The 27,391-nt window shown below is 46.9% G+C and overlaps 1 protein-coding gene across 1 annotated transcript; it reads right to left on the bottom strand.

Annotated features, from left to right (window-relative positions):
• Window positions 1-1,291: 1,291 nt before the first annotated feature.
• On the bottom strand, window positions 1,292-26,738 carry NCAPD3 (non-SMC condensin II complex, subunit D3; the record flags this gene model as incomplete). Its single annotated transcript, XM_010017752.1, has 35 exons — window positions 1,292-1,403; window positions 1,495-1,555; window positions 1,648-1,722; window positions 3,972-4,049; window positions 4,160-4,299; window positions 4,450-4,465; window positions 4,606-4,759; window positions 5,500-5,655; window positions 6,060-6,170; window positions 6,682-6,881; window positions 7,013-7,146; window positions 7,539-7,676; window positions 8,853-8,932; window positions 9,540-9,778; window positions 10,725-10,832; window positions 10,928-11,042; window positions 11,499-11,606; window positions 12,587-12,702; window positions 12,819-12,916; window positions 13,258-13,449; window positions 14,560-14,780; window positions 15,474-15,608; window positions 16,375-16,448; window positions 18,675-18,758; window positions 18,929-18,991; window positions 19,504-19,753; window positions 19,914-20,039; window positions 20,792-20,864; window positions 21,478-21,611; window positions 22,765-22,852; window positions 23,107-23,168; window positions 23,919-24,092; window positions 24,591-24,775; window positions 25,326-25,488; window positions 26,584-26,738. Coding segments are annotated over 35 exons (4,418 nt in total), but the record flags the coding sequence as incomplete, so codon positions are not given.
• Window positions 26,739-27,391: the final 653 nt, after the last annotated feature.

Here is a 27,391-nt window from a genome sequence, read left to right as displayed (position 1 = left end):
CCAGTGGTTACATCATACTTCAAGGTAGGAGAGAAAGTACAAAATAAATGGATGTGGCCATAATTGACCATCACTTAAGTCAAAGCCTGTCCATAACATCCCCTGGTCCCAGGTTTTGACTTTGATTTGGTGAGTAAAGTTGAACCTTGAAGGTTTTTCTGATCTTCAGAGCACAGTAGGGAAGTTGAGGGTAAATGATGGAATTCTAGTGCCTCTGGAAGTGCTGTGGCAAAACCACGCTCAGCCTCTTTGTTTCCCCTTGTGCAGAGAAACCCCATTCCATTTCTGCTGGTCATGCCCAGATGAGACAGCCCAGCACGAATAAAACAGGTTCCATTTTCCAGCTACAATGAAATCTAGGGCAAGAGCTCTGTAATAGCTTCAGTGAGGTTCATATGGCACCAGAGAGGCTCAGGAATGGTCAGATCCCAGCATTCCCACAGCGTATTTATGATAAACAGGTTAATCAGAGCACAAAGCTCTGGCCAGGACTTACCAGCTTTGATTTGAGTTACTCATATCCTGCTTGCAGTCAAATGAGAGTCTATATTTAAAAGCTGCTGGGCCCACCATTAATTGAACTGAGTGTCTAAAGATACCAGCGACGGAATGGAAGAGAGTTAGAGGCTGTGGAAATCTAGAGGAAAAAAAGAATTCCTGTCAGATCAAGAGGAGAAGCTGTGGGTGGAATTAATTCTGTAACCATTTATTTTCATAAAATGGAAATCACATAGTTCAAGAGTGGAAATATTCCATAGAAAAGAACATGAAGGCTGCTCACACACACAGGAGTTAGCACAACAAATAAGAGGTGCTGGAGCTTGCAATTACCACATTTAGGGGTATGGCAGTGACAAGCTGGTTTACCTTTGTGCAAATTAAAGCAAGCCTAGCATAGAGCCAGGAGGGACAATGAGGGACTAAGCAGAGCTACTCACTCCCCTGCAAGCTGTGATAAATGCATTCATTGCTAAGCTCGTGGCAACATTATGCTCTTACTTTTCCAAATGGACAAATTATACATCCTGTGAGCGAGGAGCAAGCCTCCCTTTATACTGCAGCTTTCAGCACTCCAGTGAGCTCTGTCAACAGCAGCAGTTTATAATACATACATGTGGTGATGCAGGGCTTTGTGTGCCCACATTCTAGACAGTTTCAAGTAAAACCCACATCAGAATAGATAAGGAAGGAGGGAAGGATGGATGTGTGCCCACAGCGACTTATAAATACAGAGGAAAAGGGACAAATTGCAGGCAACAAGATGACTCTGTACAACAGCTCAGGGAAGGGATCAGTTGTCTGGTTTCAGTGGGGTTCTCCGCTGGGAACGTCTCAGGGGGACACACTGGCTGCTCTTTTTCCTTGCTGGGGATTCTACTTTCCACTCCTGTGGCCGGGATGGGCTGGAAGGAGGAAGCAGAATGAGCATTGATTGTAAAGCACTTCAGCAGCGGCTCTCACTGCGATTGCTGCTTCAGCCCTGCAGTAACTTACACTTTCTCTGGGGAGTTCAAACAGATGATATCTTTTGGCTCAGCCTCAGCCTCCTCCTTCTCTGTAAATAATACATACATTTTCATATGGTAAGAAATGCCACAGATTGGGCACTTTTCCACCCCTCACGTTAGAATCCCAAAGAGAACTTGCCTGGACCTGAAGCGGGTGTGTGTGTCAAGGTGATGTAACTGACCCCAGCACCAAAAGTCAAGTCATTAATGGTCTCTGAAAGGAGAAGCACGGATTAGAGTGAGCTCGTGACACAGCCTGGGGGCAAGGCACGTGGCACCGAAGTGGCACAGAGTGAGTATATCCAGGTAACTGCAAGCACACAAACAGCAGAGCCCAGTGTCTCCCGTCCAGCCTCAAAACTACATGCTGAATGTGCTGGGCTATCTGTGCACCTGAGCTTCACACTCCAAACTTAGAGCCTGCTTTGTATGGGGAGGAAACTAACTCAACTACAAGACCTCAGTCGTGGCCTCCTTGTCCTCCCCAAGTGGGAGAGCCACCCCTTCCACTGAAGCTTTGCAGTCCTTCTCAGCAACACGTTAGATGTGGACCGGTTGCTTTGCCTTGTCAAGGCAGAATATGTGCCCCTGAAGATTGCCAAAGGGCCTGAGCAGCCATTCCATGAGGAGCTGCCTGCTGCCAGACAAGAGGAATCACTTGACAGGGAAGCTAGATAGAATTTAGCTTGCCTGAATAGGCCATAGTTGTCAGCTGTCTCTTTGCTGTCATTTATCTCAGGAGAGATGTCACAATATTCAGATTTTACTTTACTCAACACTCTGGTTTATGCTCATGTTTCCCAGAACATTTCACAAGGAATTAAGGTAGAAAGTGCTTTATAGGACAGGAGCTGGAAACTCTGCTGTAAGGCCTCTCTAGACTATCTGGGTTTGCCCTTTAACTACCTCCCTGTCCTGGCAGGGAGCCACTGAAGCTTGTAGTGGGAATCCAACTTTGTCTATCTGCCCTTAGCTGGCCACTGCATCTCTGCATCCTTTGTGCAGCGTGTGCCTTAAGTTACCTTGGTTAATGAGTTAAGGGAGGAAGGAAATGGTAAAGAACTGCCATCAAATAGGGCTTCCCATGTAATCAAAGGTGCTGTCTTCACAGCCTGTGTTGATGTACACCACGAAGCAATCCACTCTCGCCCAGGGCCACTTAGCCATCCTCAAAGTAACAGGCAGGAGTTGAGAAGGAGACCCAAAGAGAGCCAGAAGAGCCAAATAAAGAGACTAGACAGTTGTTCTGAGCTTCTCAAGTACAGACTGGTTTACAAAGGACTCCAACAGTTCGAGAATGCTGTACCAGAGAAATCAGAATGCTTTATTTTGACTATCAGCCTACGAGGCCCACCATGCAGATGGCTCAGCACACACTAACTCAAGGGATGACACTGCTCTGTACAGTTTGTCTCCCTGCTGAAGGAGAAGGACACACGCTGCCTCGAAGCAAAGGAGGAATTCAGCCCTAGTACCACTGCAGATTAATGTTCTGCCTCCTTTTTCACCATATGGTACTCGAGAGAAACAGCCGTGCAAGCTTCCAGACAGAGATCTGGCTCTTCATTTCTGCTCTCTAAAAACATGCCCCCAGGTATTTTTGTTGCACAAGGACCTTTGCTTGTTGCTCAGGCAGCAAAGAGAAACATGGAGGCAAGACAAATCCAACCACACAGTGGAGCAGGCAGGGAAGAGACAACCTGTCAGACACTCACCCGTACCCCCAGCTTCACTGGAGGGGGTTAGTTACACCCCCAGTTCACACCACCACGGACATGCCCTCAAGGAGGTCAGCAGTGAAGTGACATAAAGGAAGGAATCCACTGCTGGAACTCAGCTCCATTTGTGTAACTGCCTCTCAGCTTGCAGAAAGTGACACTGCAGAATGCTGTGGGCTGGCAGAAAGCATTCCAGTAAAGACTGACTTTGAAGGTCAGGTTTTGAGGGAGGAGCTGAAGCTGCCATGGACACAAGCACAGCAAACTCACAGTCTGTGTGTTAGAGGTTCCTCTCTGTGTATTTTTACATTAGTTTCTAGAGCAGAGTGAAAAAGCCTAAATCATTCCTTCTCAACGCTCAGTTGTTCCTTAGGGAAGAATACACAGACTCAGAAATGACCCTGCAGGTTATTAATCTCACTTGAGCAGACATCTCTGTCCTCTTGCAACTGTCACAGCTCACTGCCTGCACTAGAAGCAGGTTGTAGCTCACCCGAGAGCCTTTGTTTGGACAACAGGAGCTCCCTACCTTAGAGCTGAAGAGGACCAGATCTTGAGTATTTCCCTTACATCATTCATCCAAGCCCTTCCATTTCAGAACAGTTCTTGCTTACTACAAGCACTTAGATAGATACCCTACAGCTAGCAATGATTACTTTGCTCTTTAGGGAAGCATGCACTGCTACTTCTCTCAGAGAATGAGTGCTCAGCCCCATTGGCAAGGGTTCCTTTGGGTTGTACTTACGTTCTGGTGTGCTGATTGCACGGCCCGCCATAGAAACATTCTCTCTGGTAGACTGTTCATCCAGGCTTTGGAAGGATGCTGGGAACAACAGGGAAATCATTCAACTAGGAATGTGTTCACTCAGAGCCCTCCAGGGTGTTACAATCAGGCTCTGTCAACTAGATCTACGCTTGCAGCAAGATTCCTACCTCGCTTGCTGCCAGCTGTGCTCGGTGGAAGCGATGCAGCTGCTAAACTTCCTCCAACACTCTTGCTGCGTTGCTTGCTCCTGGCTTCCACCGCTTTCCTGGCAGAGTTCAGGATGGCAACTGTGCTCAAGGATGTTGGCCTACAGGGAAAAACCATGACAGAAGCAGTCATTGCCTTCTGCAAGCCCAGAGGAGATGCATGTAATCGCAGAATGGGGTGGAAAGGGCCTTAAGACGCTAGATCTTGTTGCCCAAGGCCCTGTCCAACCTGGCCTTGGAGGAAGGGAGACCTGTGCCCTCCAACCCCTTCTGATCTTAAACACCAGATGTTGTGGAGAAGATCATGCTGCAACACTGGTGACTTTCATACCTCTGAGGAAGGAGCAAAGCAGTAGCCCTGCAGTGTATCATCAAACTGGTCCAGAACCAGAACCCATACCTGCGACTGTGTTTCAGAGCATCAGCCTTAGGTGTACCACACTCAGAGGGCACTGAGGAAGCACTCAGTCGAGATGGGGAGGACTGTCTCCCACTTGCAGGAGACTGAGCATTACTGCTCCAGCCTCCAGAAGGTCCAGTTCTCTCCGAAGATGGAGGTTGCTATAGAAAACAGGAGAAAAGATCATGTCTACCAATGGATACAGGGGTAGGGAAGCTGCATGATTAAGAACTGCCCTTTGGGTGATGGATGTCGAGGGGTGAAAGGGATGATGGATTTATTGGCCAAAATTTTAACAAGAAGCAAATGGGAAATTGAGATGGGAAACACATGTCCTAGTTTAGGGGGGTATATACAGGTGCTCTTCTAAAGTCAGCAGAGAGAGAAAGGTACTTCCAGCATAGAAGTCATCTCAACTTCAGGCAGTATCTAAAATAGTTCAGGACAACTGACCCAAGCACATACCTATTTCTTTACACTGACTTTAACAGAGGATGTCCATGACTAGGACAGGTTAAGTTTGCACTCTCTATACATCTAAAGTCAGACAAAATGAACCCTTTTATCATCTTTATCATGCTGGGAACAGAGAGCAACGCAACATGTAAGCACAGCCAGTGGCAAGTTAGACTTAGCCTTCCCTTTAAATTGACTTCTCCTTACATGAATTGTTTGCTGCTCCTCTTTGCCTAGCATGTGTTGTTTGTAGTGGTTCTAAGCATATTAAATGACTCTGAAAGCAAAGCTTCTGCCAGCAGATGAGAAGAGGGATGAGAACATTACACAGCCACGCTGCTACAAGTGCTGTAATGAGGTCCACACACATACAGAGCCTGGGTGGGAGACATGCACCAAGTTTAGCAGAGGAGACAGCACATGTACAGTTAATGGCACCGCCAACCTCTGCCTGTGCTGTGGAGACTTGCTCTTGGTCTGACTCCTTCTCCCTGGCCAGCTGCTCTTCATACTTCTTCATATCATACTCCAGCTCGGCTGCCAGCTGCTTGTCCACAGCAAAGAAGTCCTTGATTTCATTTCTGTAATCCTGCATCATTTCCTGGAGCAATAAGGAATATTTCAGCTCTTTCAGAAATCCCTTCTGACTACTGATTCACATCCCCATTCAGATCACAGCTGCTTAAGTGCAAAAGGAAATACCAGTTGGTGGAGCAGAGGTGTTTTTAACAGACTAAGAGTTTCGATTCCAGTTTGTACTTGAGAACATGGAAAAGCTTTCCAGCATTCAGGCTTTCTGCCCACGTTCCACTGAGGAGGCTCACACGTATCACACTGCGAGATCCTGATCTAAAATCCCTTCGCCTCCTATGTTAGTTAACACAGTGGCAGTGTCACAACATCATATGCCTTCTAAATGACCCTCTAAGAAGGCTGTTAGGCACATCTAACACACTAAGTCAAGAGAGGAAAAAAGAAACCCAACAAGAATACACTTCCCCTTACCTGCAGGTAGCTCATAAGGTCCCTGAGAGCTGGGAGCCTCTTCTGCTCCATCAAAGACTTGAGGGATATGATTATTGGCACGATGTTTTCTATGAAGTTCTTCTTTTGAACCTTTTGTTTGAACAAGGCATCAACAGTTACAAGATGCAATAAAGGAGAAGCCACCCTGTGGTTAGATGAATGGCCTAAGTGAGGAGTTATCACTCCATAGCAAGGGAATTGCCACAAGTTAAGCCTGCTCTTACCACCACACAACGTAGAGAGGCTTCTAACCTAAGATATATCACTAAGTTCTCACACCGAAGGCGAATTGCCCAAAGGGGCACCAAAAAGCCTGGTTATGCTCAAATGCTTTACCAGTAAGAGATCCATAGAACAAATTGAGCCTAGCCCAGCTTCACTGCCTTCAGAGGAAATGCATTTCTGATCACTCCAGCTGACCCCTCAAGTGCAAGCATCCTCTGCAGATGGTTTCCTGTGCCCTCAGAGCAGAGGAGGCCTACAGAGAGCCTGAAGAAGTTGGCATCCCTGTGTTACTTGGATCATTTCCGCACAAGTTTGGTAAGGTTCCCCCCAACATGTTTGCCAACTCTCTCCCCTCTCCAGATCAAGTGCCACTCACCTGTGAGATGAGCTTTTTCTGTGCCACCTGCATGACAGCGTTGGCCATTGCCATTTCATCTTCATCGGGCTGAATATCTTCGTCAGGTTTCGATCTCATAGTTGACAGCTTGATTTCTTTGCAGCTAAGGACTGCAAATGTATCTGAGAGCAGCTCACTGGCTTCCAGGTCCAAGGGAAGGACGTTATCCACAAAGCATGCTGGAACACACAGGGAAGAAGCAAGTATTAAACTGAGAACAGCAGTGCCAGTAAAGACAGGAAGATAACACGGCTGGATTGAGGTTTTATACAGACACCAGCTTGACAGACTTTGAAGGACAGCCCCTTACCTAGGATGCTGTGGCTGATCTTTGTTGTGATGTTGAACCTCTGCTCATCTGTGAAGTGGTCTAGCAGGAACCTGTAGATAAGCATCCTTTTCTCTTTGTTTTCTTTTCCCTTCAGAGAGAAGAGACTCCTCGCCCTGGGGACAAGCAAGACATTTTACCAGGGCCAAGTCACATTATGTGAAGTCACCAAAATGATGAGACTTACAATCAGCAAGGAATAGTTGAATGTCACTTTCCAGCCCCATAAACCTGTTAGGATACCACACACTGCCACAAATCACATGCAGGAGGCCTCCCAGAAGCATCACAGGGAAGGGAGGGCACTCTTCATCTAACACTGTTTCCCCTGGCTGCTTTCACCTCATTGCATACAGAATTACACAGTGCTACAAATGCTTTCAGAGCATCAACTAGGTTGGAAAAGACCTTTAAGGTCATCAAGCCCAACCTTTACCCCAGGGCTGGTAATGCTGGGCCAGACAGCCCATCATTTAGCAATGAGGAGACACAGATGTGCTCAACTGACCTCGCACTCTGGGGGAACCTGTTGTACTTCTCGTGTTTCTCATAGCTATTGAAATGGAAGATGCACTCAATGAAGTGTTGGGAGAACATTACTGGATTCCTCTTCAGCAAGAGATGCACCAGGCAGAACTCTCCAAACCTGAAAAGGAGGAAAACAAAGAACTTAGCATCAGGCAGCTTCTAAAGCCACCCCTCGAAACACAGTGTAGGGTTCACAAGCTATAAAGCAGGAGGGTGGTTTTCCTCTGGCAACTCTCCCTCAACACCACATTTAACCCTTGCCCAGCTCCATCTGGGCTTGAACAAGGACATCAGCTCATTGACTTTAAGCCTTTTTTCATCTAGAAAGAGAGAAGACATTCTCAGCATCATTTTTTGTGCCATTAAAGTAAACAGAGACTGAACTTGAATCCAGGCACAAGACTTGGATTGCTTAAATAACTGTGGCTGAGACCACAGTACTCTGCACAAAGTGAATCACCAAAAACCCTGCAAGAGCTGCAAGTCAATCCCAGACATGAAGAACGTGGTTTTGTCTGGATGCAGATGCAAAGGAAAAGGTTCCCAAAGAAATAACACCATGTTCTTTAGCTAAAGCTCTGGGAACACGATGTTGCAATGTCACCATCTACTGGAAAGCCATTTTTACATCTTAAGCTCACTGAAAAGAAAAGAAAGTGTGAACATGCACTAGAAAGCACTGACAGGTTGATGGTGCTAGAAACACCAATCTTCACATTGCCTGTTCCAGGGAGCAACAAGCAGCAGTGTCCAAGTCTCCTGCGCAGCACCATCCTTAGGGAAATCTGCCCCATTCCCGTTTCTCACATAATAGAGCAGCTTGAGACTTGGAAACCCACAGAAACATCACAAACGTGTACTTAAAGCCAGTGTGCACAAGTCCTCTTAGGTGTCAAGAGTATTACAAACTGTGGTAGAAGGCTTAAAAAGAGAGTATTTAATCCTATCCCTAAACCAAAACCACCACTCAAGACAGAGCCTATTAGAAAACCACAAGCAGAATTTCATTGTGGCTTGCTCCAAGAATTCCTTTTCTCTGGATAACCTAGAGTCAAAACCAGATCAGAGCTGCATGGCAAGAACACACAGCTTGCTACTTTGGGACTGTTGGATGACTTGGAAAGAACTTCCCCACTCCTTTGCTACCATGGCAGACCCCAGAGCATGAACCACCATAGAAGCGAAGAGGTTAATGGGATCTCTCCCTGGATCTTTGCTTTGCTTGCTGAAGGTGCAAGGCTACGACTGGGTTTGAGTCCACCTCTGATTCTGAGCTCCCAGATGAGTATTTTACCTGGCAATATCTGGACATGGATCCACCAAGACAGTGACGAAACGGAAGAAGAGACAGTCCTTCCATTTCACAAACTCCTCCTGTAAGAAAGAGCAGACAAAGCATCTGGATCAGGAAAAGCCTTCAGACTGTTGTCAGGACAGTAGCTGATGGAGGCCAGCAGAATGTACAAGTAAGCAAGGTACCTCCTTCAGCTGGAGGTACCCCAAACCATTCCTTTGGAGGACACACAGATGCCACAGTGGCAAGGATCTAGGTTTCCCACAGGTCTCAGTGAAAAAGTAGAAGCACCCCAAGGCACATATGCTCTTCAACAACTCCTCTGGGAGCCAAATGCACTCCAAACCTGCCTTGACTGGCTTCATATGGACAAGGGGAGGGTAAAGATCTTGAGCCTCTAAGCATTTACATCTTTAGAACAGTAAGAGGAGAAGGGGCTGTGATGCTCATTACATTCATTCATACAGGAGTGAACTGAAGGGAATTCAGAGAAACAGAAGGTGAGAAAAGAGGTAACCACTGGCTAAAAACAACCTCATCATCCAACTGTGTTAAGTGTCCTCAGCAGGATCCCTGTCCAGCTAGCAAATAAGTAGGAACAAAACACACAAAGTCCTCCTGATGAAGTGTAGATGCAATGCACTGGCTGGACAGGCTGTGAGACACAGACCCCCTCCCCTTATTTACCTGCAGGAGGTTGGTGAGCAGGATCAGTGTCTGCTTACGGATGAAGGGATGGGGGTCCTTGAGGCACAAGGAGATGTTGGGAATGTATCTGTCCACCATGGCTGTGTAACGGACACACAGATCACACATGATGATGACCACGTTGTTGCGAACAGCCACATCCTGCGACACCTCCAGCTCTCGAGCTAGAGCTGCAATGCATTTCTTGGCCAGGTCCTCATGCTGTAAACACAGTTTACCTTGGGAAACAGGGATGAGACTCTTTTAGGAAGGTATTCTTCTTCCTAACCACCACTGCCTACTTTGAGTCCAATAGGAGCCAAGAAAGGAATCGGGAAGTTAACAGGAATAAAGAAGAAACACACTTGGAAACTTGATGAGCAATCTGCACCATCTCTCAAAGAAATGATACTTCGAGGAGTTCTTCCAAACTCCACTTAGACCCATAGCGTGGGTCTCTATGCCAAATTCCCTCCTTCACAGCAAACTATTTCTGTGTACAGGGTATTATTCAAAGCAGCTAAAAAGAACAGCCCCAGCTGTCATAGGCATAGCAGGGAGACACCCACCTCTGAGAGCATCACTAAACCAACTTAAAATAAACCAGCCTGCATTCTAACATTACTTCTCCCTGTTTCTAAGCTCTGTACGAAAGAATCAAGCTTCCCAAAGCAGTTAAGAATAATACCATCTATCTGCAAGAGAAGAGACTTGTTCTTAACCACAGAGGTACTACAGAAGCAGAACTTGCACTTAGTACTCTCCATAATAGCGGAGATGCAGACTGAGGCTTCTTCCAAGGAAGTTCTTCCCTCATGCTGAGGAGAACAAGGACCTGTGTGCAGCCATTCTGCTCTAAACTGCATCAAAAGCACCACGTTTTCTTCATCCTCTTACTACATGTAGGAGAATCCTTCAGCCAGACAGCAACCAACATGATTCTGAAGGACACTGCTAATAGTTGGTCACCATTAACACATTAACCACCGTGAGAAGCAGCCACGTGGATGTGTTTTTATGGTCATGCCACTTGTTACCATGGATATTTGCCCTGCTAAAAGCTATGAGCTGAGGCAATGCCAACATGGAGCAGCGTGGCTACAACTGCCACAGCTTTTTGAGCAGAACTTGAAGCAGGAAGGCTGGGTATGTGAGGGGCAGCTTTTGCTGCAGGATGGCACTCACCTAGAGTAATGAAGGCATGAGCTCTGACCACTGAAGGCATGGCTGATCCTCTGAACTGGGACAGCGGCTGAGAAGCTGGGATTTCCTCACCATCTGGAGGACTAGACACTAGGGAAGAACAGGTCAGGAATGAAAACGTGCTCCTCTGGTAACCACTGTTGCCTGTAAACCCACCACTACAGGCAGTAAGGAGAAAGCCTCACGTTTGTCCTCGCTGACAGGAGAGGCCAGGATGGACTGAATCAACAGGAAGACACGTTTCTCCACTTTGGCTGGACACAGCTGTGCAGCCTCCCCCAGGAGGAAGAGGTGTCTCACCTACAGAGATAAAGCAACACTGCAGTCAAAAGGCAATGCCTGAGCTGCAAACTAAGCCACCCACTTCAAAGTCCTTTCAAGAAGACACATGCTGGAGACAGCAGGTGAAGCTTTGAAACAGAAATGGGGTGTGTTTAACACTGCAACCCCCCCAATATCTAATAACATTGAAATCCTTCTCAAAGCAACCTCTGTGTTTCACACTTATCTCCCAAACAGCTCATCTAAGCAGTATGAGTGGAAAAGCAGAGTAAAACCATGTCACTTTATTGCAAACGCATGGGATATGATACCCTTAAAGCAAGGGCTGATGTATAAAACTGCTGGATGCTGCTAAATACCAGATTTCAGTGTGTACACCAAGCACACATCAGGATTTTCCCGTGTAACACAGTTACTGGAGCCTCAACTACACCTCCAGCCTTTGAGCAGTCTGTGAAGGGGAAGCAAACATACCAAGACATCTTCCTGCAGCTGCTTTGCTCCATCCTTTTTGAGGACTATGTTTGAGATGTAGCTTTCACAGTTGGATACTAACTCTCCACACACCTGGTTGAGCAGCTCCTGTTCCATAATTAAACAAAATTAATTGGGCACTTGATTAATTAAACAAAATGGAGCTGTAATATCTGTCCATACATGAAAACCTTATCTGAAAGCACTCACGTGCTTTTAATAATCTAGGTGCTACTGAAATCAATCAGGCAGGGCCTTAGAGCTTTAAAATTCCTCCTGCACATCAAAGGATGTGTGCAAGTATCCAAACATCTTGGAGAACCTGGATTTTAATGATTCACAGGCCTAAGTTTACTTCATTATAGAAATCACACAGATTTTAAAGGGATTTAAGTGACTGTTTCATGTATATCCAACACGTTTGGGGTTGCCTGTGTGAATTTTCACAGGTTGGTTGGAAAATGCAGTTCTGTTCAGATGAGAACACAATGCAAATAGCTGTCATCAATATTGAAAGAGAGCTGGAACACAAACAGAAAGAGAAAACAGTAGCAAGAGAGACCTGCACTAGTTTTAGCTTTGAAGATTGTGCCCACTGCAGGAGTAGAACAAGCTATGGTATAAAACAAACAGGGGCAATGAAAACTGAGCAAGTGATGTGTTACCAACTCCCTGTTTGGTCCCATGAGAGAGGTCTAGAAAATATGTGTATGTACAGCAGCTCTGGTGGAGACTAATCAGAGCTTATAGAATAAGCCTGCAGCTTCAAACTGGAGTAAACATGAGAGAGAGGTGATCTCAGAAAGGCACAGCTAAAGGTCTCCTATTTCTATAAGCTTTGACAGGAGGCAAATGCAAGGTTATTTCAGGTGGTGGTGGTGGGAAATCCTTCTCAAGAAAGACTTCTCACGAGTCCATCCTTATAGGATGCTCTGCAGTGAAGCAAGGAAGAGAGCTGAGCAGAACAGACTCGAGCTGCTGCAGTCAGCTCCTCTTTGTTAAGAGAGCACATCAGCCCAGACTAGAGACAGAGACAGCTCTCCAAGGTGTGAAACAAGCTATTGTAGAAGATGTCTTTTCAGTCACACCTGTGCCTCCTCCAGCACATCTGCATAGGCATGGCAGAGCTTCTGCAGAGTTTCCACAGCTGGGCTAATCACCTCCAAGGGACACTGAGAATCCCTCAGCCACCACTTGAGATGATCTGAAAACGACAGAAAACGAGCATTTTCTAAGCTTACCAACCGATGGAGAAGAACTAACTGAAGGTGGGAGGCATGAACCCTGCCTTCCCCACTGCAGCTTCTCAGGACCACTCACCAATCAGCTTCTCACAAGTGCTTTTAGGGAGGTGCTTGGCGACATGGCCCATGACACACAGCATATGTCCTGTAGTATGGGTGCTTACGTTCTGCTGCCTGAAAAAGAGCAGAGCAACTCACATTAACACTAAGGAACACCACCAAACCACAGCAGAAAGATCTTTTCATCTGGGATATGCATTATTAAGGCAGTCCTGTCAAACCAAATGAAAACTCAAAAAGCTAAAGGTAAGAAAGAGTTGGTTACTGCACAAACTGTGGGCCATTGCTTGCCTCCCACTGTAGAACAGATTGCCTGAATCAAGAACTGTGATCTAAGCAGCTAAACAGCAATCTGCCTGGGGAAGGACAGAAAGTGCTCACTTGCTTTGTTCCTCCTCTTCACCCCCATGTCTTTCACAGCAGAATGGAGGCTGGAGCTCAAAGCACACATATACCTGCTGACACTGTCCCAGGATTCAATGATCTTGGAGTAATTCAGCTTGGGGGAAGAACGTGCCACCTTAGCAAGCAGCATCCAGGCTGGTACAGCATGCTCTGTTTCCACATGAGACATGATGTTATTAACGAAGGTGGAGGTGAACTTATTCTGTCTGGACCACATATGAAAAGCTTTGTTCAAGTAACGGCTACAGGGGAGAAACAAGAGAAAGAAGTTAAAGGTGAACAAACACTCGGCCTTAAGCACTGGCAGTAAAATCCAGCATCCCTGTCCAGGATGGGCAACACAACAAAGCTGCTACTGCTTGGCATTGCCACGACTTAGAATACGTAGGGATATCCACCACCTATTTACTAGCAGTATTTTCAGTCTTTCAGTTCATCATCCTGATGCCCCACAGCCCTGGCACACAAGCATGGAGGTAGTGCTCTGTGTCAGTAAGATGGAAGGTCCAACTCATACCATGACACATCAAGAAAACATCATTTCAGCAATCTGCAACAGACTTTCTAGTAGCTGTTGTTGAATAGCCATGGATGGGACAGGTTACACTCACGTCAAGGCATCAAAACTTGCTCATGTTCCTCTTTAACACTAGCTATCCACGTGGAAAGAGTTCTGAGCTCTATCGAGCTGCAAGGTACTCCAGGGTACCATGACTGTGCAAAATACCACGTTAGAAAATAGCCCAAGTGAGAACATTGCCAGTGTCACAGATGGGCAAAGCAGCCCCACCAGCATCTCCTTTGCTATTTCTGAGCAATTATGCCCTGTTGACTAATAAACACACAGCTGCCTTTAACCAATGTTGTGTCCTTGTCATACTGTGTGTCATCCCAGTTCTGCTGCTTCTTCCCACAGCATTCTGCAAAAGGCAGAATAATTCTATTTGTCATAAGACAAGTAACATATTGCACATCAGAATTAATACAGGGTGATGTTCTCCTTCCTTTATATATCCTCTCTTCTGTCGTCACAACACCTCCATCTGACTTAAATATTCATGCTGCTATCAACACATCAAGAACAGCACGTGCCGCTCCTGTGTGTGAACACTCAGGGGCAGAGCACAGGTAACAAGAGCAGCAAGAGAAAACACTTGCCACAAAGGGAGACTGCACTCTTCTCACCAGCTTGTCTGTGCTGGAAGTGTTGCAGATCCTAACGGGATTCAGAGTAACGACAAAACTGGATTTTGGACATGAATGCTGACGTTGTAAAGGCAATAGAAGCATTCGAGGCATCGGACAAAGGGAAAAGCCATCAGAGCTCGTGATGAGGGAAAAAATGCACTTACTGGAGCTCCTGGTTGTCTGAAGTCAGGAGGGTGAGGAGATCCCACGCCAGCACCTGCTTCTCATCATCACTGCTGAATTTATCATAACGTTTTATATGTTGCAACAAGAGCTGATCAAGGCAATCCAAGGCCTTTTCTTGGACAGAACTCTCCGAGTCCATCACAACAGGCACCACTCCATTTAACCAGGCCTTCTGCACTAGAACGTTATCATGCTGAGACTGAGAGAAACACAATGTTGGCTTAGAAACAGCTTAAAATCATTACAGGACCTAAGATCAGCAAAGGCTTAGGAACCTCCAGAGGCAGGTACTAACTTGGAAAATGAATCTCTATAAATGCCAGCATACTGCTCAACTAGCAATGGGATAAGGGAACTTGTGCCTCTTTGTCACCACAAGGTATTTGATCATAGCTGGTGCTTCTGCCAAAGTACTGTAACACTTTGGGTTGAAACCCTATATATAGTTCTAACAGTATCACAATAAAGCTGTACAGCAGATGATCTAACACTAAAAGAGCTTTGCTTAATATAAACCCTGTGCTCCGAGTTACTAACCCATTGTGAATAAATAGAAAAGCAAAATATTGCAGTGCTATCATCGCCACGTTACATCTTAGTGGAGTGATTCACATTCTCTTTCAAACTGGAGAAGGCCAGCCACATAAACAGTTTCTCCATGACACAGAGATCAACACCCAGGGAAAAGAAATGTTTCCAACAGTTGGAAGGACTCTGCAGGAATCACAAGGACGTGTGAGAATGAATCACGACTTCCGAGTCAAAAGGTAACAAAAAATACTAACACACAGTCATAGACTGAGATTTGCTGAATGAACAACTGCCACGGACCAGATTTGTCTGTCTCCTTCTTTTAACTCACAGTTTGCTCATCTGTGTAAGAATCACTCACCAGGAGGAGCTCTGTTACAGACTGCAAGGCCTGCTTCCGCACAGAGACAGCGGGGTCCCGGCAGCGGTCCTGAAGGATGGACAAATCCTCTGCAGTGCAAGGGATCACTTGGTGCTTCAGGATGTTCATGAAAACCTGGAAGTTGGGAATACAGGCCATGTGTGTCAAGTAGACAATCAAAAGGGCAATCTACCCCCTTGCAACCTGAACCAGAGATTAATTTCTCTCAGTGAGAGCCAGACATCGCAATCACAGTTTAAGGGTAGTGGGTGCAGAGATGTAGAATGAAACAAAAAGCCCATCTTCAGTCATTCTGCTCTTGGAACAGCATTTGGATAGAGCAAGTGTCACTATTTCCCCTTGAAAAGAACAGGTCTTCGTATGAACCAGGTTTGTCACCTGGGAAGCTCAAATCAGGGGGGAGAGTTGGGGTGCAGAGGACTAACAGAGGAAGGTGGTGTTTAAAAGGCTGAGATTTTCGCTGAAGCACATCTCTTTAAGAGCTAATGACTCCATTAAATAAAGGGAGAAATAAGCAAAGCATCCCCCAAAAAGAGCCTGGATATAACCCAATCTCTTTGATAACAAGGTCAAAACAAACTAAGCAGCTAATCTGCTTCAGTTTCTGAGGAAGTCACTTAATTGAAATGCCTGTTGACATTTGCAAAGAGCCTCTCTGCTAAATGAGGGGCTAAGAGAAGCTGGCAAGAGTACTAGAACAAGCTCCCATCATCATGCTTGCATTATTTACTGATCAGGAGCTAGGAAACAAGATCTTTCCAAGGTCTGGAGGCACTGTGCAGGAGTAGCAGGAAGCTACAGGGTAAAGCTGCAGAATTCCCTACAGTACCATAGCCTCATTATTTGAGTGTTGTGGGTAATCAAGCAGAAACCATCCCACCTGCAGAGCAGATTTCCTCACATTGGTTTTCTCATCTCCAGCTCTCCGTCTCAGCACGGCCATGACTTCTTTTCCTATCCAAAACCACGACAAGAAGAAGTGAGCCATTTAGCAGCACTGCCACGCTGTGCAAGGAGGAACACAGCTCCCAACTCAACTGAGCAATTTGTTGCCCGAGACTTCCAGGTCTGAACCCAAGTCAGGTTAATAGACTTGTAAGCAGCGAGCTTTGAATGCCTACAACCTTTTGTGAGTTATGCCTCAGAGCTCCACACAGGATAAAGCATTAATGTATGAAGTGCTGTGTTTCCTAGAGTGGAAATGACTCCATTTATGAGCCAAAAGAACTCCTCGAGGCTGCAGAATAGCAGCTGCAAAGAAGAACCCAAGAGAACAAGGAAACCAGAACACATCTCCCCGCTCTGAGCATCAAATTAGGCCTCAGACTTGACTTTCCATAGCCACAGTCATACTTATTTCTGCATGCTCTCAGGAAAAATACATAATGGTGTTTATTAAGTGCCACACAACTGAACACACAGGGACACAATCAATCATCTCTCACCTTTGAATCATTCAAGTGGGCTACTGACAAGCTGGCAATCCTGACTTGATGCATTTTACTATTGCTTTTAAGGTTTCTACTTAATGCTGTTCGTTAGATTTCTCACAGCATCGAGGAAGATTTGCCCAAGATATGGAAAAGCTGAGGATCTGTTGGGAGAAATCCAATCTGTTGCCATTAAGAAATAGGATTAGTCACAGGGAACTCATCAAAAGTAGTTGGAAAAGGGACTTAGACCTTAATGGGCAGCTAACTGCAATCACATCTTCCTCCTGAGAACAGCTTGACAGAAAAAGACCCTTTTTAGCACCAGATTTTGCCATTAGGACACTACAGCTCTTGTGAAGGTGACCAAATGTGTGAAAACAATCACGTTTTGCCAACTGACATTGATCTGACTCCCACTGACATAAAGAGCAGGAAGACCAACCCCAAAACAAACACCACCCCCCCCAATTTCTACATGGCTGAGAAGTATCAAGGGAGCTTCATGTCTGCATGCTGTAACTCTGCAGCACCCTGCAGATTCCCCTTCTCTTCTTACCTTTGCCCTTGTGCATTCAGCACGTTCTGACTGTCCTCAACTAAGATTTCTTTCACTTCTCAAATAGGAGCTCTTTGGTCTCCATGGAAGTGCAAAATTAGCCCAGGCATAAGCCAAACATGAACGTGTGCCAGACAGCTTTGCTAATGCACCTTGACTGACTTGGAGGCCTTGTATTCCTGCTATCCTCTTGAGCCCCAGACAGCCCTTTCTAATCCAATCCTTTCCTTAAGTTGTTCTGCCACGTGCCAAATGTATGCTCAGCTGGGTACTGGATCCAAAGCCAGGCATCCTCTGCCACAAGGAGCCTGCAGCTACACAGGGAATACCTTAAGTGACCTGGAGGACTTTTGTATCTGAGAGAGCAGATTAATGACATTTAAAAGGGCAATGTTTTAAAGGAAAGCTTTCAATGGAAAAGGCTGAAGCCTGGCTCCTGGAGATAGGGAGAGAGATCCCATGTGAAGCACAGCATGAGGCGCGTAACAAAGCCACAAATGCAGGATGTGAACCAAGCAGCCTGCTGAATTGTTCAAGGGAGGTGAGCAGCAAGAACTGAGAGCAGAGATACTGGCACAGGCCTAAAGGTTAGGAAGAAAAGTTTTTACACTGAAGCGGGAAAGAAAGAAGAGATGCAAAGAGGGAACATCGTGGCCACAGAAGTTAATTTCATGCTATCAACAGATTAGAGCTACCTGCTTGCCATTCTGCAGCAGTCCACCTCACACTTGGCTTTCAACTCCAGCCAATTCCTGGTGCTGCAGAGAAGTGAATTCTTCCCCACATAAGTCCTACTCAAAGGTGCTGTGGTTTATATGGCAAAAATATATCAGTTCTTTTGGCACTGCAGCTACAGATGTAATTACCTTTATATTTATGGAGTTCCAAGTATTATACCCCATCCTTTTTGGAAAGGATAAATTACCTGCTTTTCCACAAGTGTTGCCACCACATTAGTGCAAACCAACATCAGGATCTCAAGATTAAATGTATTTGTCAGACTTGAGTGGAAACAGGATTTCTTTATGGCCACTTCCACCCCCTTCATCACACAGAAGTGGTTTTTTAACAGCTCTACAGAAAACTCTCTGCTTTCTTTGAGAAATGGACAGTGAACACACTTCAGAAGGTCTAATTTCAGTGAAGGCTTTGAAAAAATCATCTCAAAAGGCAAGTGTGATTTTGACATACCATCAAGCCCAGCAGCGTTGCTGTTATCTGTCAACTCAATGGTTCTGAACGTGGGCAAGGTCTTCACTGGATGGTTGGACACAGCTGAAAGAGAAGTTCAAGGTTTAAGAGTTACAAAGGCAGATGCTCACCCAGCAAGATGCTTCACTGTTAGAGAGCCTCATGCATGCCCTAGGTTTTACAGAGATGCATATGCACAGAAAATGGCATGCCAAGAAAAACCAGAGACTTACTAGAAGAGAAGAGCTCCATACCTTCTGCACTGACTGTCAAACTCGCAGCATTTGTGTTTGCTTCCAAGACTGTGTGGCCAGAGGCTGCCAAAAAGAAATCAAACATGAGAAATGAAGGAAGTCTTTTAATTCCAGATGTTCTGTCGTTCCAAATTGCTTTCAGGCAACTCATCTATGCTACATGCACAGTTCTGAATTAGGCCATCTGGCCTTTACCACACCTGAGGGTGCTCAGAGTGCCAGGCAGGAGCAAACAACTTCACAGGAGCAAAAGGCAACTCAAGATTCAACCAACTCTCAGGCAAGAATGAACATATTTTTTCCATGAGCAATTTCAGTCATCTGTAAATATCTTCCAAAGGTACCTCATGAAGGCATCTATTTAGAGCTGGTTCGTGAGAATGAATCCCTTCCAAGTATAAGGCCTCATGAGTAACAGGACTCATTTATTACTTCCCACCATGACAATACACAAGGATGTGCAGATTTAAGTTCCTGACCACTAGCTCTCTTATCTCCCGGTAGTTATCCCCCAAATTCATATCCCCCAAAGTGCAAGAAATACTCCCACTATCTGATCCATTAATACTTACAGCTTTGTAATAAGTCCTGGATACTCTCCAAGGTAGTAGCAGCTTTCATTTCAAGACACTGGGCAAAGCTGCTTAAAGCTTTGCTACGGACCACGGGTGCTTTGTCCGAGCAGCGCCCAAACACCATCACCTGTACTAAAAACTTGTGCTTTAGAAACTTCTGCTGGTCCAGGGACAGGGAGGTGTCCACATCCCTCTCTGGTATCTCCAACAAAGCTAAGGCTACATCGAGAGCAAACACTCTGTAGGCAACCTGTTGAGAAGAACAAGCACATTGCTCATGTAAGCAAAGCCACAGGAGTGACCTACTCAGTGCCTTCAGGTACCAGTAGTAGCAGCAATGCTATTGGGAACCCTTCAACTTCAATCTACTGCTGCATCTGAAGCCTGGAGCATCAAGGAGATGTACTTACTTTAGTGTTGTGGGAGTATTTGTAAAGCCAGGCGATGAAGTCAGCAAACTCTACACTAGGGAACTTGTTCAGCAGAGTCACCAGGGCCTGTGCAGCGTACGTGCGATAATCAGCCTTGTCTGGGACCTGAAAAACAAGGGCAGTGGCATGGGGTGGCATTTCCACACTGCTCTAGAAGCCAGAGTGGCATTTTAGAGCCTAAGATCAGTGGGTTTTATCTAATGAGGCAATGCTGGCATATTCAGCAACGACTGGGAGAGCAAGCACAGCTGCCTGGGTCGCTACTCCAGGACTCACCCACAGACACACAGCAAATTCCCCCAGGGAAAGGCAGAGCTTAGACTAAACCCAGAGGGAGTATTTCTACCTGGCTGTCTTCAGATAGGTAGCAAGGCCAAGAGCTCTCAGCACAGAATGGTTTGGGTTGGAAGGGACCTTAAAGATCATCTAATTCCAACCCCCCTGTATTAACAGGGACTGAATCCCAACAAATCCCAACCCCAGCAACCTTCCTAATCATGAGGGCAGAAAATCCAGGCTCGCTTTTGCTCTCTGACACAATTAAGATTAAATGAGTTCATGCAAATCACATATTTGAACAGGATGGGTTAAGAGTTGCTCTTCACTAGCTAGCTCAGATGATAGTCTAGTATTAGAATCCTAAAATCATAGACTCAAGCCTCATTTTCCCCTCCCAGAACAGTGGTAAAGAAACAGCACATTTTGGAAAGGTCACGGTAGGCTACATCCACTTGGAAATGAGGGGGATAGAGCTCACCCTCAGCATTCCCATTAGCTGTTTTAAGACCCGTTTCCTAATTCTTAGATACTGCCACCCATCAGTTCTTCAGCTCCAGAGGCAACGAAGCTCAGCATACCTTGGTGCAGATATGTTGCAGTAATATCCGAAGAACAGGAAAAACAACTTCTTTCAGCTCATCCACTACAGAGCTGCACAAAGGAAACACAGATTTTAATCAGGCTGGGTTTAGAAGACAGCAAAAATGAAGTAAATTCCTTTTGGAATACATTTCAGAAGTCAAGGAGTGCAACAAGGTATGGGCATGTCTGCATTAACCTGGCTTGCAGGTAGAAAACAGGAAAAGCTTCTTTGCTTCCAGTCTACTCACTAGATGTTGGCTGGGGAATCTCTGCACAAACGACACTTTGCAACAACATGGATCCCCACAGAGGGGAAATAATAAACATAGGCAAAACCTCTCTTTAAGCAGAGCACAAAGGGCTAAAGAGACATGAGCTCCATAGTCATCTTTCCTCCCAAATACTTCGTAGTGGCCCACAAGAGCTGAAAAGCTGACACAAAGCAAGATAGAGAAGGTGATGCTTTCCACTCAGTGCCACGTCTCTGTCAAACAGCACCTCTGCCAGCAAGTTTGGTAAATTCCCATTACAGACATTTTAATTAAGCCTCATTTGCACAGGCAACTTCAAAGCCAGTGCCAGTTCTTGTCATCCCTTTATCAAGCAAACAGTAAAGCAAAGGCATGCCAGAAGAAAGAGCAGACCTACCCAGGCAGGGTAGTGCCAGAGCTCTGTACTTCACCTGATAAACTTAATAGCCTGATTCCTGGCACTGATCACAGCTGATGTGATGGCAAGGACTGCACATCTGGAGCCTGCACCACCTTCCAGCATCAGAATGACACTGAGGAGCTGCTGGAAGACACAGCGGAGAATCTGGAAAGAAAAAGGTTATTTTCTCAGGTTCAGTTCAGCAGCAACCAGAGCCCATGGACAAGCTTTCTGGCCAAGTTTATGGAAGAATTCCAAACCAAACAAGCTTACATCCAAAGGACAGAACCTGCAAAACATGACTCCCAGCAGAGTAATTCAAAGAGGACTCCTTCATTAATACACCACATCTTTCCCAGCTGTGATATTCTCATACCAGTTCAGCAAGGTGTGGTTCTGAGGTGCTCAACCTGCACCATACACGTGGTATTGAGCTGCTGGGCTTTGGGCTCTGCTCATGTCTAAGAGGGGCTTCCTGAAAACACCAACAAATATCCCTCTCCCCAAAGTAGTGGGCTTGAATTTGCCAGAAACGTTTGGGATTTGAGGAAGTTCATTGGTATTCGCACAGAAGAAAGTGTTTTGGGGCTTCCTCCCTGCCATACTTTTGGGACCACAGCATGCCTGTGATCCTGGCACCCTCTGAGCAGTCAAACAGGAGAGACAGGGAAGAGGAGGGCAGGTCTGAGAAGGGGAACCACTAATTCAGGTGGGTTTCCAGGGACCCACAAACACAGCAGCACAGTCACACCCAAAGCTCAAAAGCCCCAGCCGTAGGAGCAGCACAGGTAAGTGAGAGATGACACGGTGTGCTTGACAACTTAACAAGATAAGATCTGCAGACACATTCCTGGTCGAATAGGATGTGCAGATGACAGGGCGTTCTCTGCATCACCATCATCTGCACATAACACTGACGTCATGCTTTGCTGCTGCACAACCCAGCACCGCAGCGCAATACAAGCAGTGCTGGAGCTCCACCTAGCAGGAAACGAGAGCATTCCAGGCAAACGCAGGAACCTGGAATTCCCTTGTTTAAGATACAGAGATCTAACACCACAGCAATCCCCTGCTCTCGATTCATCTGTCACAAGAATCACTAGAGCACAGAATTCAGCGCTCACAAACCACATCATTAGACAGGTAAAAGGAATAAGGGCTGGGGTGGAAAACAGCTTCTCGCCTCTAACCCAGCAAACACACGCACAAAGAGCAAAACTAACTTGAGAAGTAAAACATGTGCAAAAGCAAAAATGACATGTAGAGAAGGAAAGAAACCACTGCAGGGAGGATTTTAAGGATTTTGCCTCACTTTTACCTTATCTTCTGCACCATGTAGAGGGGAGCACAGCAACCAAACCCCTCTATAGGCCAGCTCGGAAATGTACTTGGCTTCGTCAACATTCCTAAGTAAAAGGAGGCAAAGAGAGATGTCATTTACTACAAAGAGAGAAGCATTCACCACAATTCTTACAGCTACACGTGCTCACTGACTGGAACACGTTCAATATTCACTAGATGTTGTTTACTGTTAGCTAGGTGGAACATGTTTTAATTATCTTTAGTGAAAGAAATCCCTGATTTCATTGTCGCATCAACAGGGTGACCAGAATCCCCCAGTGCTTTACTTGTCCACAAACATCCAGAGTTATTTACTCACATTGCTGATGGAAACTTGAACTCCTGCACCACTGGCTCAAAGTTTGTCACTTCAACAAAGACCTGCAAGGGAAGAAAGCCAAGCTTAGCTCATTGACATGTGGGGAAGACATGCAGGTGTGCTGGGGGTCAGACCCTGCAGAACTCGAGTCTGTCTTTCAAACCACAGCACTTCCCTTGAAGCAGGGCATGAGCAGAGCCAAAACCCAGCAGCTCAGCACCATGTGTATGGTGAGGGGTGAGCGAGCACCTGGGAACCAAAGACAATCTGCTGAGCATAAAGAACAGACATGGAGCAGACACCACACTCTGAGATACAATCCCAGCCTGGTTTGGGTTGGAAGGGACCTTAAAGCTCCTCCAGCTCCAGCCCCTGCCACAGGCAGTTTCCAAGCCCCTGTGTCCAACCTGGCCTTGAACACTGCCAGGGATGGGGCAGCCACAGCTTCTCTGGGCACCCTGTGCCAGCGCCTCAGCACCCTCACAGGGAAGAGCTTCTGCCTAAAAGCTCATCTCAGTCTCCCCTCTGGCAGGTTAAAGCCATTCCCCTTGTCCTGTCCCTACATTCCTTGCCCAAAGCCCCCTCCAGGTTTCTTGTCATCGCTTTGGACACCCCAAGTCCTTCTCCATCCCATCTCCCCCAGCCTGGAGCTGTGCTTGGCATTACCCTGATCCAGATGCACACTGACAGTCTAATCAGGCACACGTTTATAAGAGACAGGGCTGCCCTCGCTCCCGTGGCTATGGGCTGTTCTGCAGCCACCAGAAGCTTGTGCCAGGGGACGTGAGGTTCCTTGAGCTGAACCCCATTACCTGCAGGCAGTTGTGCACACACTGAGGTTTTTCTTTGAGGGGGAACTTGGGTAGCAGCCTTAAGATGGTTTTGAGCAGAAGGAAGATCGCATTGCGAACTTGAAGGAGGTCATCTGTTGAGAAGTACACATTTTCATCATCCTCTTCCTCCTCCTCCTCCTGGATCTCTTCCATCTATATTGGTAGAAAAGAGAAACAGCACCATCCCTACATGCACTGGTGGGTCTCTTTGGCACGTTTTGGTTCTCAGGCTACACCCTACACGGTTTCACACCCCAAATCTTTCAGATGAACCAACACACTTAATGGGGGAGGGGGAACCCCAAACAACCAAAAACCAGACAAGATGATGAAAGTTGGGTGCAAAACTAGAAAGTGCCAACATAGCCTGTTCTTGTTTTGAAGGAGAAAGTCCACCAGGCTGAAGCTCTCTTGAGGAAGCTGATCCTAATTAGTTTCTCCCTCTGCCAACAACATGCCACAGACAAACCATTAGGTCTCCGAAATTCATACTAGGAAGAGGACCAAGAGCAGAGCTGAACTGCTGAATAAAAGGTTAAGGGTTGAAAAGGGGGTGGAAAAAGAGGAAGAGCCCTAGAGGTGAAACAGTCTGCCAACAACTTGCTTATTAATAGTGATTTACATCTGAAGAGATTCCAACAAACATCTTACGTTGGAGGGGCTGTTCCTGCGTGGTTTGCCTTTCTTTCTGTTTCTCCTTGCATTGGTCTGAGAGCTTTGAGTGTGCATCTTCTTCCTCTTCCTGGCCAGATCTGGTTCTTGAGGCCAGCACTTTGTCAGGGTGTAAAGGCACTTATCAAACATCACTTGGTGGAACAGCTGGTTAACTACACTGCCTGCCCAGGAGAGACAACATCAGCATCTTCCAGACAAAACAGAGACAGCATCAAATCATCAGGCCAGCTCCCTGCTTGCTCTGACAGCCAGAAAACTCCAGCTGCTGGTTATTTTACACAAAAACTATTCTTTTCACAAAGGAACCTGTCCAAAAGCTCCACACAGTGAAATCCTCTCTAGTTACAGAGCAGGAACAGGAATAAGCTTCTGCCTTCGCTGCGTGTTACTGTCTAAGCAGAAGGATACACATGGTTCCAGCTCTGTGCAGCATCCAGACTCCTCTGTCGACCCTGTCACAGAGCTACTAAGAAGATACACAGCAGTGCAGACCCAAGCTGCACCTTCAAGCCTCTTTGTGACCAGTGACCAAGCTGCTGTCAGGCTGAACACTCAACACCATGTCCGGGTTTGATCCCCAAGGATTTCAAGGAGATCAAGCAGACAGCTCCAAAGCTATCACTTGTTCCACGTGGAATTCTTCTACAGGAAAGCTGATTTAGCCCGAATGATGCTTTATCCTACACTCAAAAGGTACAACCCGTTGCTCACCTGGGATCTCCAGCAGCAAGAAGTACAACCCAGCTGCATGGAGAGCAAAAACCCTCTTCTGTGTGTTAGCTCGTCTGTGCTGGCCTGCTTGGACAAAGTGATGCAATACAGCCACCAGAGCAGTAGGAGAGAAATTCTCTTCAGCAAACACAGTCCAGATGTTCTGAGGTGAAATACACAGGTAAGAGGGAGAAACCCCACCATAAAATAGCTCTGTACAAGTGCTACTGTTCAGTTTTTAACAGTTCCCACTGCAAACAACCCCCTCCATATGTATTTAAAAATAGGTTTTAACTATTATGCTATAAATATATACTACTATGTGTCACAGAGCTATAGAATGGGTTGGGTTGGAGGGACCTTAAAGCTCCTCCAGCTCCAACCAGCTCACACTAGAGCAGGTTGCTCCAAGCCCCTGTGTCCAACCTGCGGTCATAGAATCCCAGACTGGAACACTGCCAGGGGTGGCGCAGCCACAGCTTCTCTGGGCACCCTGTGCCAGCGCCTCAGCACCCTCCCAGGGAAGAGCTTCTGCCTCAGAGCTCATCTCAATCTCCCCTCTGGCAGGTTAAAGCCATTCCCCTTGTCCTGTCCCTCCATCCCTTGTCCAAAGCCCCTCTCCAGGTTTCCTGGAGCCCCTTTAGGCACTGGAGCTGCTCTAAGGTGTCCCCTTCAGGAGCCTTCTCTTCTCCAGCTGCCCCAGCCCAGCTCTCTCAGCCTGGCTCCAGAGCAGAGCTGCTCCAGCCCTCACAGCAGCTCCAGGGCCTCCTCTGGCCTCGCTCCAGCAGCTCCACGTCCCTCTTGTGCTGTTGCCCCAGAGCTGGATCAGGGCTGCAGGGGGGGTCTCCCCAGAGCACAGCAGAGGGGCAGGATCCCCTCCCTGACCTGCTGCTCACCTTCTGGGGGTGCACCCAGCACACGGGGGGGTTCTGGGCTCAAGCACACACTGAAGCCGGGTCATGGGGAAATTCTCCTCACCCAACACCCCCAAGTCCTTCTCCTCAGGCTGCTCCATCCAGTCTCCCCCAGCCTTGAGTTTGTGCTGGGATTGCCCCAATATGCTAAGGTGTATAATGCTATGTAGACTTTACATGATATTATACTACATATGACAGTGTAGTTTTTACTCCAAAGCATTCCAGCACACGTGACAAGGATTGTGTTGGGCTCTCCTACAGCATTTTGCACATTTCCAAGTGGGACAGCCCAGCACCAAGCCACACAGGGCCCACCTCCATGGTGCCAGTGTCATCCTCACCTCCCTCTTCTCCTGGTTCCCATCTGCAAATGGCAGCAGGGTCTGCTGAAGGCAGGTGAAGACATCGAGTCCATCATTGGTGATCTCCTCCACTATGCTGGCATCCAGGGGCTCGGTCTCAGTGAAATCCAGATCCCAGACCGCCTCCACCCAGACTGAGGGGAAAGAAAGGGGTTTATAAGCACTGTGTGTGCAGAGCAGCCCCTTATGCCACCCTCAGGCTCCTCACATGCACTTCAGCCCCCTCAAAGTCCCTCAGAGCCCCACAAAGCCACTCATAGACCTCTCAAGAGCTCCCTCATAGATCCCTCAAAGCTCCTCACAGACGCTCACAAACCCCTCAGAGCCCTCTCAAAGGCCTTCACACATCCCTCAGAGCCCCTCGCAGACTCCTCAAAACCCTTCACAGCCCCTTATAGATCCCTCAAAGCCACTCAGAGCCCCTCACAACCCCCTCAAAGGCCCTCACACATCCCTCAGAGCCCCTCGCAGACTCCTCAAAACCCTTCACAGCCCCTTATAGATCCCTCAAAGCCACTCAGAGCCCCTCACAACCCCCTCAAAGGCCCTCACACATCCCTCAGAGCCCCTCGCAGACTCCTCAAAACCCTTCACAGCCCCTTATAGATCCCTCAAAGCCACTCAGAGCCCCTCACAACCCCCTCAAAGGCCCTCACACATCCCTCAGAGCCCCTCGCAGACTCCTCAAAACCCTTCACAGCCCCTTATAGATCCCTCAAAGCCACTCAGAGCCCCTCACAACCCCCTCAAAGGCCCTCACACATCCCTCAGAGCCCCTCGCAGACTC

Source organism: Nestor notabilis, unplaced genomic scaffold (genome assembly GCF_000696875.1).
Source record: "Nestor notabilis isolate BGI_N333 unplaced genomic scaffold, ASM69687v1 scaffold12497, whole genome shotgun sequence".
Lineage (NCBI taxonomy): Eukaryota > Metazoa > Chordata > Aves > Psittaciformes > Psittacidae > Nestor > Nestor notabilis.
The sequence above is the reverse complement of the archived record's forward strand: the minus strand, read 5'-3'. Positions and strand labels throughout refer to the sequence as shown.